Source organism: Dama dama, chromosome 12, assembly GCF_033118175.1.
Source record: "Dama dama isolate Ldn47 chromosome 12, ASM3311817v1, whole genome shotgun sequence".
NCBI classification, from domain to species: Eukaryota; Metazoa; Chordata; class Mammalia; order Artiodactyla; family Cervidae; genus Dama; species Dama dama.
In genome coordinates, this window is record NC_083692.1 from 2,311,143 (window position 1) to 2,328,327 (window position 17,185).

The 17,185-nt window shown below is 54.5% G+C and overlaps 1 protein-coding gene across 7 annotated transcripts in view; it reads left to right on the top strand.

The window, feature by feature from the left end:
• TTC7B (tetratricopeptide repeat domain 7B) overlaps nt 1–17,185 on the top strand; it is a 265,869-nt gene that overhangs the window by 13,064 nt on the left and 235,620 nt on the right. For all 7 annotated transcript variants that reach the window (XM_061156423.1, XM_061156424.1, XM_061156421.1 and 4 more), the window contains exon 2: nt 14,387–14,541. In XM_061156423.1, the coding sequence (XP_061012406.1) occupies nt 14,387–14,541 (155 nt within the window). The remainder of the gene's footprint in view (nt 1–14,386; nt 14,542–17,185) is intronic.

The window sequence follows — 17,185 nt, forward strand, 5'->3', positions numbered from 1 at the left end:
AGTAAACGCAAAGTGGTACCACGGTCCGCTTTACCATGCCATCTAAAATCTAGAAATGATCTCGAATCCTTTCCTTTCCTTCCCTCAACCCTCATGCATTAGTTTCCTGTTGCTCCTGTAACGAGCTGTCACAGATGTCCTGACATCAGTCCGTACACATCTGTTCTTTCGCGGTTCTGGAGGTCGGAAGCAGGGGATGAGTTCCCTCGGGCCAGAAGCCAGTGCCGCGTCCCTTCTGAGCCCCGGGAGGAGCCCTGTCCTGCCGTCCCCAGCCTCTGCAGCCTGCCACGCTCCTGGCTCGGGGCCCCACCTCCGCCTTGAAACCAGCGGTTCAGTGTCCTGCAGCCCCTCCGTCTCTGCACTGGTCAGCGCGTCTCCCTCTGACTCTGACCCGCCTGCCTCCCTCTCCCAAGGACGCCCCCCGGTGATACAGGATAGTCCTCCTATCTCAGGGTCCTTAACTTAATCACATCTGCAAAGTCCCCTCTGCCACGCACGCTGACATTTCACAGGCTCCAGAAGTTAGCACGCACTGGCTTCATTGCGGTGGGGGCTCCTGTCCTCTCTGCTGTACGTCCAGTCCTTTCCGTTAGTTAGTCTGGCTTACTTTACCTCCAAATCACACCTTGCGAGAGTATTTCTCCCTTTTCGTGGTGTTTCTCATCGCTTGTCCCTTGTCCCGGGGCGTGAACCCTCTCACCCGACGGCCACAGTTAACCGTCTAAGCCGTTCTGCCTTTGCCTCCACTGTGCTCCAACCCCACGCTCACCCTCCGCACAGCAGACAGAGGATCTTTTCAAACCTGCATCAGATCACTTTACCCGCCTGTTGACCACCCCCTGCCCCCGCCCCACACCCCAAAGCCTTCCAGCGACACCAGAGTGAAGGCCAGGCCCTCACCAGCCTCCGAGGACGTCCGTCTCTGCCTCTCACCACCCGATCCATGCCCTCTGCTGCAGCACACGGGCTTCTTGCTCTTTCTAGAACACACCAGCTGTGTCCTCACCCACGGCCCTTGCAGGCTCCGAGAGGATGCGGTCCCCTCAGCCATCTGCATGGTGGGCTTCCCGTCGTTCAGGCCAGGCGTCTGCTTCTCCGGGGCTCCTGCTCTGCCCTGGCTTCCAGTGGCCGTGTCTCTGCCCGCCTCTCACCGCCAGTCAGGCTTTCTCTGGTTTGTCTCGTCTCCTCTGTGCGGACACGGCCACTCGCCGGGGCGGAGGCGTCTCCTGTCTCGTGGCCTGCCCTATGCCCTGGCTGGTGTGAGCTCAGCGCACACCCGGGGTCCTGTGAGAAACGCCTTCAGCTCCGGGAGCTGGGGGGCTTCTCCCAGGGGACCCCGAACGGCGCTCAGACACTGCCTGGGGCTCTGGCGGAGAGGGAGGCAGGCCCAGCCGTCAGGCGCCCCCTGGGGAGTCAGGGCCCCGGAAGGATGCTGGAGTGAGTGTGTGAGGGGCTGGTGGCCCGGGAGAGCGGAGACCGCCTCTCACAGCTGCGGACTCGAGGCCTCTGCGCTGCTTCTCCGCTGGTGCACGAGGTCGGGGAGCCCCTCTGTGGGTGACCGGACCCGCCACTCTCGATTCAGAGCTCCGTGTAACACGGCCGTGAGTTTTTGTTTGAAATGACCGATGTGGATGACAAATGTGAGTGGTCCTTAAAGTCAAATAGTTCAGAGGGGACACAGTGCAAGCGGCTGCTTCCCCGCGTGTCTCCCCGTCCTCTCACTCGCTGCCCCCGACACGGCCGCGCCCAGGGGCCCTGGGGGTCCCCGTCAGAAGGGCCCCGTGGACCTGCGCGTTTATCGGAGCGTCTGCTGTCCGTCCCTGGCGCTCACACACAGTGGTTGTGTCTCTCTTTGAGCTGTTATCTGTTACCATGTGACAAACCAGTGGAACGCTTAGTGTCTTAAAACAACCCCTTTCGTTATTTTTCATGACCCTGGGCTTGCCAAAGCTTGCTCCTGCCTCAGCGGCCGGGGGCCAGTTCAGGGACGCTGTTGCCTGTGGCCTTGCAGCCTCCTGGGGCCAGACCAGCACATTCTGCCGGTGATTGTGTCGCCGCAAGAGGGAGGTGGAAGCGAGCAAGCCCCTTGCGAGCTTCTGTGCCTCGCGCTGGCTCCTGTCATTTCAGTTGGAGCCAGTCGCGTGGCCGTGCCCGGGTCCACGGGAAAGGCCAGGAAGCGTGTAGACTCAGGCATGAGGAAGGACCTGGGGCTGTTTGTGCAATCCTGCTACGGCAGAGTGGTGTTTGCATCTGTTCCCTTTGTTTACTGGACGGCTGTCCCACTGCCTGGGGCCAGCTCCATTCATTTAACAGGACCCCTGTCACTTCCGTCCTTTGCCATTAAGCCTGCCTGTAGTAAGCATTCTTTTACGGGCCTCTTTGTGCTCAAGTGCGTGCATCCAAGGGAGGGTTTCCAGAGCTGGAGTTTCTGGGCTGGGGGGTGCAGAGAGTTTCCAGAGCTGGAGTTTCTGGGCCGGGGGGTGCAGGGAGTTTCCAGAGCTGGAGTTTCTGGGCCGGGGGGTGCAGGAACACACGTTGTTTTCCAGGTGTTGTAGGTACTGCTGAATCGCTCTCTGTAGACACTCACATCAGTTTCTACTCCTCCCAGCACTGTCTGATGGCCTCTGTTTTCCCGTTAACAGATTTGGGAAGCAGGAGGGTCACAGATGCAGCGAGCACTAAGGTCCCTGTAGTTTACAGGAGGCCACTGAGAGGGGCTGGAGTTCATCAAGGTCACACGGAGGCTGAGAGGTGGGGAGCGTGGCCGTCTCTGCTGAGCAACAAAGGGGACAAACCAGTTCCTCCTTCAATAGGGGTTTGCTTTTCCTCTTGGATCTGAGTCACAGCAGGAGTTGTTTGAATAGATCTAATGCCTTTCTATTGACGTAGAAACCGAACGGCTGAGATTTTTTGCATTGATATAAAGTGCTCCCTGGAGCAGAGTGGAAAGCTGATGTCTTCTTCCCCGTCGGATCAAATCTCTGGGTGCAGCTGTTCACCCTGCAGGGGGACGCGGTGAGGGAGGAGCAGGGCTTCCCCGGCTCCCGGGGTTGGGGGCTGAGGCCGCCCAGGTCGTGGACTATTCAGAATCAGAACCCCCCAGGGCCAAGTCCCCAGGCTTTTTCCTGTGAGGGCCCTGGGGAATGGCCTCTGTTTGGCTTCAGGCTTCTGTTTATGTCACTGGGGAGCCGGCTTCCACCCCTAGGGAGCTGGTTTCCGCCTCCTCAAACCCCTCAAGCCGCCCGCGGGAAAGGTGACCCGGACTCCTGGCCCCTGAGCCCCCTCCCCTTGGTCATCTGAGACTCCCTGGGGAGCAGGAGAGGACCTGGAAACTCCTGTCCCCGCTCGGCCAGGGCTGGGGAGGAAGCCGGGCCCCTGTGCCCGCAGCAGACGTCCACTCGGTTTGTGCCGGGAGACCCGGCAGGCCCGGCCGGCTTCACACCCCGGCTCCAGGACAGATGGGCGGGCTCCGAGTCCGGCGGCGTCTGCAGGACCCGGGGCAACGCGGACGCCAGGGCACCACCCGGCGTTTGGCGCGCGCGCTGGGCGGCTGAGCCGGTGACGGACGCTGCTCAGCGCCCGCCACGCCGGCTGGACCGTGGGCCTCCGGAACGCAGAGACTGTGTCTCAGAGAGCTCTGCGGCCCCGGTGGATCCAACGTGACCGTTCTGGGAAATAGTAAGTCCTAAATAAATGGAAAAAAAATAGAGCTAGTAACAGACACTTGGTCAGCACCTGCTCGGCACTGTATGCATCACACACATTATCTCTAGTCCTCACAGTCGCCAAAGGTGAGGAAACTAGGGCTCAGAGAGGCTAGTAACCGGCCCAGTGCCGCAAAGCTGGGAGGAGAGGAGCAGGGCTTCAAGCCCGGGGCGCCCGAGGCGAGGCTGTTTCTCACGTTGCGCTCCTGGGCTCCCCGCCCGGGAGCACACCCTGGGGAGCACGCCCTGGGAGCACGCCCCGGGAGCACGCCCCAGCCCACTCTGCAGTCCCACTGCCCCGCCCCGCGCTTGCGGTGTGAGTGGCAGGTGGAGGAGGAGATGGAAGTCTTTCGGGATCAGGAATCTGAGCCGCTTCTGGGAGTTCTCCAGGCAGCCATGAGGAGCACCTTGCTTGCTGTCCAGTCCTCGGGGATCACTTTCCTCTTGTTGCCTGATGTCCAATGTCTCGAAAACTTTTTTTTTTTTTTTAATGTAAACTATCTTGATTTTGTGGTTTTTTCAGATGAAGGGTAAATTTTGTCCATCTTGTCTGGAAGGGAAAGTCTGTTTTTGACATTTTGATCCTCCTATATTCTGTATTTAGTTCTTCAATCCAGTGGGAATTAATTTTCTTGTGTGCCCGAGGTATCTTTCTCCCTTGTGCATCATCGCCCTGGCATGTAGCAGGACACACCGTTGGGCCATGACCATTGGGTCAGGGCTGTCTGTTTCCTTTGTCCATAGTGGATTCTGATCGGGAAGCCCTGGGTCTTTGGCCAGCAGGCGGGAGCCTCCTCCATCACTAGGACTGAGCCTTGCAGCCTCTGGCCTCGTAATTTCTGCATAATTTCTCCAGCACGAGCTGGTTGATACTTGTAAGATTTCTGCCTTCCTCATGGGGAGAGTGAGTGGCAGGGAACTCACCTTTTTGGAAGGGAAGCCAAGAAAGCTTAAATATTCTCAGGAGGTTAATTATAACCTGAAAATTTTAAAAATTTCAAAATGATTTTGTAGCCACCGTGCTACCTTTCAAATTGGGTTTTCCTCTTTCCCCAGAATGTGCAGCTCCTTCTAGAACTGAGGCACTGATCCTTGCCTACCTGACAGGAGACCCTCTCCCCTCCACCCGCCTCCCTCTCCCCTCCCTTCATGGTTCAGCTCTTGGAGTTTCCCCTAGCAGCTCATCCATGTTGCGCCTTTGCATATTCTGTTCCTTCTGCCCAGAATGCCTTTCCACACAGTTTCCTCCTGGCAAATAAATGCCCGTAATACGCTTGGTGAAGGCTTTGTCTCCTCCTCCACCCAGCCAGGGCTGCACACATCTTTGTTGGAACCCACTCCTTCAATGGTCTTGAAGGATCAGGACCTCCATGAGAAAAGGGACATGCATGCACGTTCAGTTACTTCATTGGTGTCTGACTCTCTGGGACCCCATGAACTGTAGCCCACCAGACTCCTCTGTCCATGGGATTCTCCAGGCAAGAACACTGGAGTGGGTTACCGGGACCTCCTCCAGGGGATCTTCCCAACCCAGGGATCGAACCCTCATCTCTTTTGTCTCCTGCATTGGCAGGCGGGTTCTTTACCACTAGCACAACCTGGGAAGCCTGAGATAAGGGACGCTGCCTTGGAATTCTAAGGAAAGAGACCACTTGCCAGGGATTGGCAGGTGGCTTCTGGGTGATGAAGTTCTTAATGCTCCAATACAAGAAACTGAAATTCTTCCAACAATCACTGAGCTTGGAAGAGAGTCCCACACCTCCAAGGAGAGACCCCCCCCAGCCCTGGTTGCTGACCCCCCAGCCTCTCCCCTCAGCTAAACCCCTGCCAGGGCCCCTCCTTGCTGCTCTGGAGCGTGGGGCTCTCTTCACATCTTGCATCGAGACTGCTGACTTGCCCTAGGGTCAGGAGATCAGTGAACGCGAATGACGCAGACCCCAGCCAGCAATGGGGACTAGTTTTACCCCCTCCTCAGCTGTGCAGCTCTTTGTTTACAGAAACATTTTTGCAAGCCTTGGAAGTAAAAGGGACTTCTCCAGTGGTTCAGTGGGTAAAGAATCTGCCTGCAACGGGATTCCATCCCTGGGTTGGGAAGATCCCCTGGAGGAGGAGAAGGCAACCCACTCCAGTATTCTTGCCTGAAAAATCCCATGGACAGATTACAGCCTGGTGGGCTAGAGTCCAGAGAGTTGCAGAGTCGGACGTGACTGAGCAACTAAGCAAGCACAAGCACAGGGAAGTCTAGACCCACGAAACAGGAGAGGTGAAGAGTCAAGGGTCCTCCCAGAGCCCTCGCTGGGTTCTGTGGAGTGCTGTTTAGAAAGCAGTCAACTTGGGGGTGGGTGTGGCCAAGTTTTCTCAGATGGTTCTCAACGGAAAGCCTGTTCTGTGTTTGGGAGATCTAGCTGGGATCTAAGTCTGGCCACTGTAACAAAGGTCAGAGTAACAGAGACGGAAGCAGAACAAGGCGAAAATTAATGTCTCTCTCTCTTGTGTCCCGGCTGGTCGTGGGCAGCGTCCAGGCCTCGGTGGCCGCCCGTGGGCGTCGGGGACCAAGGCTCCCTGTGCCTTGCCGACGCCACCCGCAGAAGCGGCTCTGCCTGCCTCTCTGGGCCAGGTGCCTGTCTCCCTTCGGCGCCGCTGGTGGGGGCGCCGCGGGCCTGGATGCAAGCTCATGCCCTCTCGGGCCCGGCCGTGATGCTTGAGCATCCTGGCAGCCGTCACTGCCCACGCGGCAGCTCCCTGCAGCCCAGGAAGCTGTGTGCACCGGTGAGCCCCGGGCACTCTGATCCTACAGGAAGGGGGGGAGGCCGAGTATTCGGGGGTGCCTGGCAGATGCTGCCAAAGGCAGGGACAGGCCGACTCCGAGGGGGCGGTCCACATGCCTCTGCCCTTACTGAGTTACTTCACCACTTACTGCGGGTTCTTCCTGCAAGCCTCTCCCAGTGGTCCAGGGGAGACCGGGCTGCCGGGGAGGCTTGGGCGGGGCCTCGGAGGAGGTCGGCAGGGATGAGCCAAGGTCAGCAGGGACGAGGCGCCACCAGCGCGTTCTCAGCACCCAGAGCCCCCGACAGCTTGAGGACCGAGCCCAGCTGGTTGTGGGGAGAACGTGCCAGGCCGTGTTTCAGGCTGAAGGGTTTGGACGTCGCCCGCGGTGGCGGGGTTGGGGAGTGGGCACCAGGAGGCTCTGAGTTCTGAGCCCAGCTGGTCTTCTCACTCACCACCCTGTTCCCTGGGCACTTTGCTCAAGGCAAAGTCAGCTGGCCTGCGCACCTTTCTTGGCCAGGCTGTCCCCTCGCCTGGCCTGTCCTCCCCCTCTTGTCCACCAGCCCGGGTCGCTCCTCCTCCAAGGCCCAGCTGAGCGTGGTGGTCCTGCAGGCCGCCGCCACCCTTCCTAAGCGCCCATCGACTCCGTCCTGCAGCCCTGCTGGGGTCGCAGTGTGGCCCCCGTTTCATCCGTGGGGGAAGCAGATGCTTCGAGAAGTGAGCTAACGTGCTCTGGCCCCACACCTGGAAAGAGGCGCAGGCAGCCAGGTTGCGATCTCTTGTCTGGTCTGCTCTCTGGCCCGGGGATTCCGTTCTGGGTACTGTTTCCAGAGGCCCGGCCAGAGGGCAGCAGCAGGGGGTGAGCCTGGTGACCGGAGCAGGGTGGGGCGGTGCAGAGAGGGTCCTCGACTTACGTGTCAGAGCCTTTCTTAGAATTACCTTCCCCCCACTGCTGAGATTAAATCCCAGGGCCAAAGTCACAGGGTGACACACAGATTTAAATCTAGGACTCTGAATCCCATTTTACTTTTTTATTTCTTAGAAACTTAAAGTATGCAGTAAAGAAATTCAATGTATACTGATAGTTTTACCTCTCAGAAATAACTACTATTAATATCATGACATATATTTTTCTATATTTTATAGAATTTTTTCTAAAAGTAATAGAAAATGATTCTGCTCAATAGAAAGATTTCAAACTGTAAAGATGAGAGCTTAAAAATTATCCCAAATGTTACCATTCAGAGATTCCTACCATTTACTCCAGTGATAATCATTCTAGACATCTCTCTAGGAGCATAGACCGATTTAAAGAGGAGCAGACATCCTTTTATAAATCGTGCTCATTACTCCTGTTCAGTACAGTAGCCACTAGCCACATGTAGCTCCTTGACTTCTTGAGTCATAGTAGGTGTGAATCAAGATGTTCTGTAAGTACAAAGAACAGACTGGATTTAGAAAAATTAATATGAAAAAGGATGTAAAAATATCTCAACTTTAAAATACTGATTACTTGTTTAATTGATAATATTTTAGATATACTGAGTTAAACAAAATATATTATTAAAATTAACTTCACTTGTTTCTTTTTTCTCTTAATATAGCTACTAAAAATTTTAAAGTAACATGCAGCTTGCATATGTTTCTGTTGGATAGCAGTGCTCTGTTTAGAAAATAAACTAGTAATAAACACTCATGGAAAGAACAAACTGAAGGAATTGTAGCGCTCCAAATAAATGCTTCACCTCGTGACATCAGTTCCTAAAAACCCAATAAAGCTTTAAAAAGTTTGATGTTGGGACTTCCCTGGCAGTCCAGCGGTTGAGACTACATGCTTCCACTGCAGGAGCTGCCAGTTCGAACTCTGGTCAGGGAATTAAGATCCTGCAAGCTGCGTGGTCTGGCCAAAAAAAGAAAAAAAAAGATTAAATAAAAGAGATCCTTGACACCTTATAAAAATATCGGAGTCATGTTTTTTTCTTTAACATGTATTAGAATTTTGAAAAATGAGGGCATGGCCCCCTGAAGTTCCTCCCAGTTTTTGACATGCAGTTTTTGTATTGTATTAGCTTATAATAGCCGCGTTCTGTCCTGTGATTCTCTCACGCCTTCAGTATTTCCGTAGGTGGAAGCTCTGATGCTCACCCTCAGGCCTCTGCCTGCCCGTCCTTCACCCCTGAGTCCGGGTTCTTTCTCAGGAGGCTCACACTTCTGGAGGAAGCGCTGCTGCTCCCTGTCTGGCGGCTGTTGGGCCGCTCTGCGCCCTGGGCCCGCTCTCTGCCCCCGGGCCCCGCTCTCAGCCCCGGGCCCCGCTCTCTGCGCCCCGGCCCTGCTCTCTGCGCCCTGGCCCCGCTCTCTGCCCCGGCCCTGCTCTCTGCCCCGGGCCCCGCTCTGCGCCCTGGCCCCGCTCTCTGCCCCGGGCTCCGCTCTCAGCCCCGGCCCTGCTCTCTGCGCCCCGGCCCCGCTCTGCGCCCTGGCCCCGCTCTCAGCCCCGGGCCCCGCTCTCTGCGCCCCGGCCCCGCTCTCTGCGCCCCGGCCCCGCTCTGCGCCCTGGCCCCGCTCTCTGCCCCGGGCCCCGCTCTCTGCGCCCCGGCCCTGCTCTCTGCGCCCCCGCCCCGCTCTGCACCCTGGCCCCGCTCTCTGCCCCGGGCCCCGCTCTGCGCCCTGGCCCCGCTCTCAGCCCTGGCCCCGCTCTCTGCCCCGGCCCTGCTCTCTGCGCCCCGGCCCCGCTCTGCGCCCTGGCCCCGCTCTCAGCCCCGGGCCCCGCTCTCTGCGCCCCGGCCCCGCTCTGCGCCCTGGCCCCGCTCTCTGCCCCGGGCCCCGCTCTCTGCGCCCCGGCCCTGCTCTCTGCGCCCCCGCCCCGCTCTGCACCCTGGCCCCGCTCTCTGCCCCGGGCCCCGCTCTGCGCCCTGGCCCCGCTCTCAGCCCTGGCCCCGCTCTCTGCCCCGGCCCTGCTCTCTGCGCCCCGGCCCCGCTCTGCGCCCTGGCCCCGCTCTCAGCCCCGGGCCCCGCTCTGCGCCCTGGCCCCGCTCTCTGCCCCGGGCCCCGCTCTGCGCCCTGGCCCCGCTCTGCGCCCCGGCCCCGCTCTGCGCCCTGGCCCCGCTCTCTGCCCCGGGCCCCGCTCTGCGCCCTGGCCCCGCTCTGCGCCCCGGCCCCGCTCTGCGCCCTGGCCCCGCTCTCTGCCCCGGGCCCCGCTCTGCGCCCTGGCCCCGCTCTCTGCGCCCTGGCCCCGCTCTCTGCCCCGGGCTCCGCTCTCAGCCCCGGCCCCGCTCTCTGCCCCGGACCCCGCTCTCTGCCCCGGACCCCGCTCTCTGCGCCCCGGCCCCGCTCTCTGCGCCCCGGCCCCGCTCTCTGCGCCCCGGCCCCGCTCTCTGCCCCGGACCCCGCTCTCTGCCCCGGACCCCGCTCTCTGCCCCGGCCCTGCTCTCTGCCCCGGCCCCGCTCTCTGCCCCGGGCCCCGCTCTCAGCCCCGGCCCCGCTCTCTGCGCCCCGGCCCCGCTCTCTGCCCCGGCCCTGCTCTGCACCCAGGCCCCGTGCTCACACGGCCTCACGGTCCTGGCGTTGTCGCAACCCCGGGGCCTGCCTGGTGTCAGGCAATCGCTTTCTCTTCTCAGACGCCTGGATAATATTGTGTTACTCAGCCCTGTTTGGTGTTGCTTGGCTCCTCCCAGGCCCTCAGTCTCCTCTCTAGAATCAGCTCCCCAGTGCAAGACAGAGGCTTTGCTGAGAACTAGCAATTCAGCAGCTTTGGGTCACTGACCAGAGGACTTGGAAAGGCTCTCATTACAGCTCGTAGACCTAATTCTCCAAATCTCAGTGGGTCCTCTGTGATATATATGTATCTATATTTTGGTTAATTTTTGTTGTTGTTCAGTTGCTGACTGGTGACAATCCTTTGCCACCCCATGGACTGTACCTACCAGGCTCCCTGGTCCTCCGCTGTCCCAGGGTGTGCTTAGATTCATGTCCATTGAGTCGGTGATGCCATCCAACCATCTCATCCTTTCCTGCCCTCTTCTTCTTTTACCTTCAGTCTTTCCCAGCATCAGGGTCTTTTCCAATGAGTCAACTCTTCGCATCAAGGGGCCAAAGTACTGGAGCTTCAGCTTCGGCATCAGTCTTTCCAATGAATATTCAGGACCGATTTCCTTTAGGATGGACTGGTTGGATCTCCTTGCAGTCCAAGGGACTCTCAAGAGTCTTCTCCAAAACCACAGTTCAAAAGCATCAATTCTTTGGTGCTCAGCTTTCTTTATAGTCCAACTCTCACATCCATACATGACTACTGGAAAAACCATGGCCTTGACTAGATGGACCTTTGTTGGCAAAGTAATGTCTCTGCTTTTTAATATACTGTCTAGATTTGTCATAGCTTTCCTTCTAAGGAGCAAGTATCTTTTAATTTCATGGCTGCAGTCACCATCTGCAGTGATTTTGGAGCCCAAAAAAGTAAAGTCTCTCACTGCTTCCACCTTTTCCCCATCTATTTGCCTTGAAGTGATGGGACTGGATGCCATGATCTTAGTTTTCTGAATGTTGAGCTTTAAGCCAACTTTTTCACTCTCCTCTTTCACTTTCATCAAGAGGCTCTTTAGTTCCTCCTTGCTTTCTGCGTAAGGGTGGTGTCATCTGCATAACTGAGGTTATTGATATTTCTCCCGGCAGTCTTGATTCCAGCCTGTGCTTCCTCCAGCCCAGCGTTCTCATGATGTACTCTGCATATAAGTTAAATAAGCAGGGTGACAATATACAGCCTTGACGGACTCCTTTCCAATGTGGAACTTGTTCCATGTCTGGTTCTAACTGATGTTTCTTGACCCACAATACAAGTTTCTCAGGAGACAGGTCATGTGGTCTGGTATTCCCATTTCTTTCAGAATTTTCCACAGTTTGTTCTGATCCACACAGTCAAAGGTTTTAGCATAGTCAATGAAGCAGAAATAAATGTTTTTCTGGAATTCCTTTGCTTTCTCTGTGATCCAGCAAATGTTGGCAATTTGATCTCTGATTCCTATGCCTTTTCTAAATCTAGCTTGTACGTTTGGAAGTTCTTGGTTCACATATTGCTAAAGCCTGATTTGAAGGATTTTGAGCATGACCTCGCTAGCGTGTGAGATGAGCAAAATTGTATAATAGTTTGAGAATTCTTTGGCATTACCTTTCTTTGGGATTGGAATGAAAACTGACCTTTTCCAGTTCTGTGGCCATTGCTGAGTTTTCCAAATTTGTTGACATATTGAGTTGCAGCACTTTAATAGCACCATCTTTTAGGACTTTAGATAACTAAACTGAAATTTCATCGCCTCCACTAACTTTATTAGTTGTAATGCTTCCTGAGGCCCACTTGACTTCACACTCCAGCATGTCTGGTTCTAGGTGAGGTACCACACCATTGTGGTTATCGGGGTCATTAAGACTGTTTTTGTATAGTTCTGTGTATTCTTGCCCTTTATTCTCTTCTTAATTTCTCCTGCTTGTATTGGGTCCTTACCATTTCTGTGCTTTATCGAGCCCATCCTTGAATGAAATGTTCCCTTGGTATTTCTAATTTTCTTGAAGAGGTCTCTAGTCTCTCACATTCTGCTGTTTTCCTCTATTTCATTGCATTGTTCACCTAAGAAGGCTTTCTTACCGTTCTTTGTTATTCTCTGCATTCGGTGGGTGTATCTTTCCTTTTTTCCTTTGCCTTTTGCTCTTCTTTTCTTAGCTATTTATAAGGCCTCCTCAGACAACCACTTTGCCTTCTTGCATTTCTTTTTCTTGAATGGTTTTGGTCTCTGCCTCTTGTACAAGGTTATGAACCTCTGTCCATAGTTCTTCAGGCTCTCTGTCTATCAGATCTAATTCCTTAAATCTATTCATCACCTCCACAAATCATAAGGGATTGGGTTTAGGTCATACCTGAATGACCTAATGGTTTTCCTACGTTCTTCAATTTAAGCCTGAATTTTGCAGTAAGGAGCTCATGATCTGAGCCACAGTCAGTTCCAGGTCTTGTTTTTGCTGACTGTACAGAGCTTCTCTATCTTCAGCTGCAAAGAATATAATCAATCTGATTTCAGTATTGACCATTTGGTGATGTCCATGTGTAGAGTCATCTTTTGTGTTGTTGGAAAAAGGTGTTTGCTATGACCAGTGCGTTCTCTTGACAAAACTCTGTTAGCCTTTGCCCTGCTTCATTCTGAAGGCCAAACTTGCCTGTTGCTCCAGGTATCTCTTGACTTCCTACTTTTGCAATCCGGTTCCCTATGATGTAAAGAACATTTTTTTTTGGTGTTAGTTCTAGAAGGTCTTGTAGGTCTTCATAGAACTGATCAACTTCAGCTTCTTTGGCATTAGTGGTTGGGCCTTAGACTTGAATTACTGTGATGTTGAATGATGTGCCTTGGAAACAAACCAAGATCATCCTATCGTTTTTGAGATTGCATCCAAGTACTGCATTTCAGAGTCTGTTGTTGACTAAAAGGGCTACTGCATTTCTTCCAAGGGACTCTTGCCCAAGGTAGTAGATATAATGGTGATCTGAATTAAATTCGCCCATTCCTGTCCATTTTAGTTCACTTATTCCTAAGATATCTACGTTCACTCTTGTCATCTCCTGCTTGACCACGTCCGATTTACCTTGATTCCTGGACCTAACATTCCAAGTTCCTACGCAATATTGCTCTTTACAACATTGGACTTTAGTTTCACCACCAGACACATCCAAAACTGTGCATCATTTCTGCTGTGGCCAAGCCATTTCATTCTTTCTGAGACTTCTTCTCCACTCTTCCCCAGGAGCATATTGGACACCTTCTGACCTGGGGGGCTCATCTTCCGGGTGTCATATCTTTTTGCTTTTTCATACTGTTCATGAGGTTCTCGAGGCAGGAATGCTGGAGTGGTTTGCCATTCCTTCCTCCATGGACCACATTTTGTCAGAACTCTCCACTATGACCTGTCCATGTTGGGTAGCCCTGTATGGCATGGTTCATAGTTTCATGAGTTACATAAGCCTTTTTGCCACAACTAGGCTGTGATCCGTGAAAGAGAACTCCTGTCATGGGTTTGAGCTTGAGGCATATTTTCCTAGGCCTTTAAAAACTGCATTTATATTTTAATACAATTATGTTCTGTTCCATCACAGAAAAAAATAGACCATGTTCAGGCTGGGGTATGAATTGTTCTGGGTGTTCTCAGAACAATCTGGATGTGTGGATTCCAAAGAGCTGCTCTCACAGTGAGGTTCTTATTCCAATTAACAAGCCAACAGCGACATTAACAAAGTTAGAAGTGTAAGTAATACACTCTTGGAGGAGAACCTTCATACAAACATTCCCAGATAGCATGTCCGTAGAGCTTTGACTTTTAGGCAGAAACAGACTGCATGTGTTCAGGTCATTTTCATAAAAACTTCTTTTAAGAATCTTGAGTACACAAGACATTCTGCAAACTCCTGTCCACGTATAAGGCCATAGACCACAAAAGAGCTACATTTCACTGCATTGTCTTTGGAAAATACAGAGCACTGGGTCTGTGTGTCTTGGAAGATCATACTGAATAAATCGTAAGAGAACTTTATGTTTCCTACTGATCTTGAGGTCTGTCCATGTTAACGTGTATCTGTCTTTTGGTTGGATGGCATCACCAACTCGATGGACATGAGTCTGAGCAACCTCCGGGAGGTGGTGAAGGACAGGGAAGCCTGGGGCGCTGCAGTCCATGGGGTCACAAAGAGTCAGACACGCCTGAGCGACTGAACAACAGCCAATCTTTCTAGCGCAGTAAATATGGGACGAAGAATGAGTGCTTGAGCTGCCATCTTCTGGCACCTTCTCTACTAATTAAGAGGACTCACTGTGAGATGGTCCCTGAGGCTCCCCCGCACGCAGACCACCCTCGTCCCATTCACCCTCTCCCTGTGTTCCTCGTAGATGACATGGCAGAGCTCCTCCTCGGGGAGGCCAAGCTGGAGCAGTACCTGAAGGAACACCCCCTGCGGCAGGGCGCCAGCCCCCGAGGCCCCCGGCCCCAGCTGACGGAGGTCCGCAAGCATCTGACCGCCGCCCTGGACCGAGGGAACCTCAAGGTACGGGGGCCTGGGGGTCGAGGAGTGGGGGAGACGCCAGCTCCACTGAGTCCGGGGGGCCTGTGGCCAGGGAGGGCGCCAGACACACGGCGTGGGAGCCGCCCCGCCCCGCTTCCCTTCTCAGGAGGGGACTCGGCGCGGGGCTTCTCTCCCAGGACAGCCTCTGAGGCCACGTTCTCCTGGAAGTGGCTCTGCTCTCCCCAGGGGTCTGGGATAAAGCTGTCAGGTATGGCCCGGAGCTCAGCCTGGCTTCGTCCCACTGAAAGCAGAGGAGCTAGTGCCGGGGTCCCTTAGCGCACAATCCCCGCCCGAAGTCTGCAGCCGAGCTGTGGGGGCCCTAGTGCTTGAGGGCTGCCCTGGGTTCATGGGCCCTGTTTCTGGGTCTCGTCTGCGTCCCCTCTCCCCGCCCTCTCATGAGGCTCTCCTGTTGGAAGCCTTTCATCTCGCCTCAGCCCAGCCCCCTTCCCCAGCCCAGCCTGCGGTGCGGTGAGCATTTACACCTCTGACTTCTTTCCTTCTTCCTCCTCTCTTCTTGCACTTTCCTTCAGACTTAGGGACACGTGTCTCCACGTCGGTGGTTCTTCCCGAAGGTGGTTCCAGTGGCTCTGGTGGGTCTAGTTAGAGGGAACCGGTGCGGGCACGCAGGGGTCCTTCCAGCAGTGGGGGTGCGCCTGCTGCTGCCGGAGGGGTGGGGGCCACTGCTCCAGGCCGGGCCCCTGACTAGGTTCTGTCCCACTTCGAATTCCCCTCATTTCGTCTGGAAAAATTAACTTTTTGTTTCACCGGGTCCTCTTCATCCCTCACAAGCCAGTGTGGTAGCAAGAATATTGAATTTCAACTTAGGTTTCTGAGTTTGCTTTCCAGTGTGAAGTCATAAGCTATGTGATTTTGGGAAGCTGTTTAACCTCTCTGAGCTTCACATTTCTCTCCTGTAAGCCCACTTAGCTCAAGGTGTTTTGAGTTTCAGGTGTACAAATTCTTTCACAATTGAATAGCTCTAGATACATGTCAGTTTTTGCTGTTTTCCTGATTCTGCCTATAGAATTCTTCTCCCATTGCCAAAAGCGGGGTTTCCCCAATGACTCAGCAGGTAAAGAATCTGCCTGCCGTGCCGGAGACACGAAAACGCAGGTTCCATCTCTGGGTCGGGAAGATTGCCCTGGAGCAGGAAACGGCAGCCCACTGCAGTCTGTTCGATGGGAAAATCCCAGCGACAGCGGAAACCATGCCGGGAAAATCCCACGGGCTATAGTCCAAGGGTCGCAAAGAGCCCGATGCGGCTGAGCGTGAGCAGGAAAGCCTTGTGCAGATGCTTGAGTTGTCTTGCTTCTGCGTGGGCAGACCGCCCCACTCCCGCTGGCCCATGTGAAACTTCCCCTCCGCTTGACCTCAAGGTCGGGGTCTCCTGCCTGGGAGCTGGGCAAAGCCGGGTGCAGACACGCTGCTCAGTTGCTCAGTCGTGTCCAACTCTGCGACCCCATGGACTGCAACACGCCAGGCCTCCCTGTCCTGCCCTAGCTTCCGGAGTTTGCCCACGTTCACATCCACTGAATCAGTGATGCCATCCAGCGACCTCATAGGTGCCCACGAAACACAAGTGCACCAAGAATGGAGAGACCACAGCAGGGGGCACTGTGGGGGCAAAGAGTCTGAACGGGCAGCCGGGGGCTGGCCTCTGGCTCAAGCTGAGGAAGTTGTGCTCGTCCTGGGCTGGGCGGTGGCCCCGAGGCCGGGGCCTGCGCTGAGCCGTCTCCTCCTCCGCACTCACCCAGCAAGCCTCTCCAGGCCGCACCTCCATACTGCGCTCGATCACTGGGAATTTTCTTCAAGCTCCTGCATATTTGCCATCTGGCCTTCAAGTTTGTTATTATTAATGGAAAATTTTTTTCAGGTTTAATTTTTTAAACTTTTTTTTCTTGCAGTAGAATATAAATAACATGAAATTTACCATTATAACCGTTTCTTAGCATATAGTTTGCTGGCTTCATTTTTCATTTTGCTAAAAGAATTTTTTTTTTTTTTTTGAGGTGGACCACTTTGAAAGTCTTTATTGAATTTGTTACAATACTGTTTCCGTTTCATGTTTTGGTTTTTGGCCCCCAGGCATGTGGGTTCTTAGCTCCCCAACCAGGGATCGAACCTGCGCCCCCTGCACTGGGGAGCAAAGTCTTAACCACTGGACCGCCAGGGATGTCCCAGTTCAGTGGTTTTAAGTGCGTTCATATTCTCATCACCACCACCCATCCTCGGAAGCTTTTCATCACCCGAAGCTGAAGCTCTGGACCCGGGAGACAGTAACTCCCCTTCCCTCCCCCTTCAGTTTGCTTTCCAGACTGCAGAGTTTGCTTTCCAGACTGCGATTCTCAGTTCCAGGAAGAGAGAGCGGGCACGGCAGAACCGCTGGGAAGCCTTTCCACCACACCCAGGGCTGCCCTGTCCCTCTCTCCTGCTGGAGAACCCCGCGGTGGATGAATTTTTTCATAGCTCTTTTTCTGTTTTCTCAAGTCTGCTTTGATTTCTTTCTGTTTCCAAATATAACTCTGACGCCGCGCGTTGGTGTCACTCGCTTGGGCCACTCTTAAAACCCCTTTGCTGCCTTCAGTCTCCCTGTCTGCCCTGTGTCCTTTCAAGGGCTGCCTGGAGG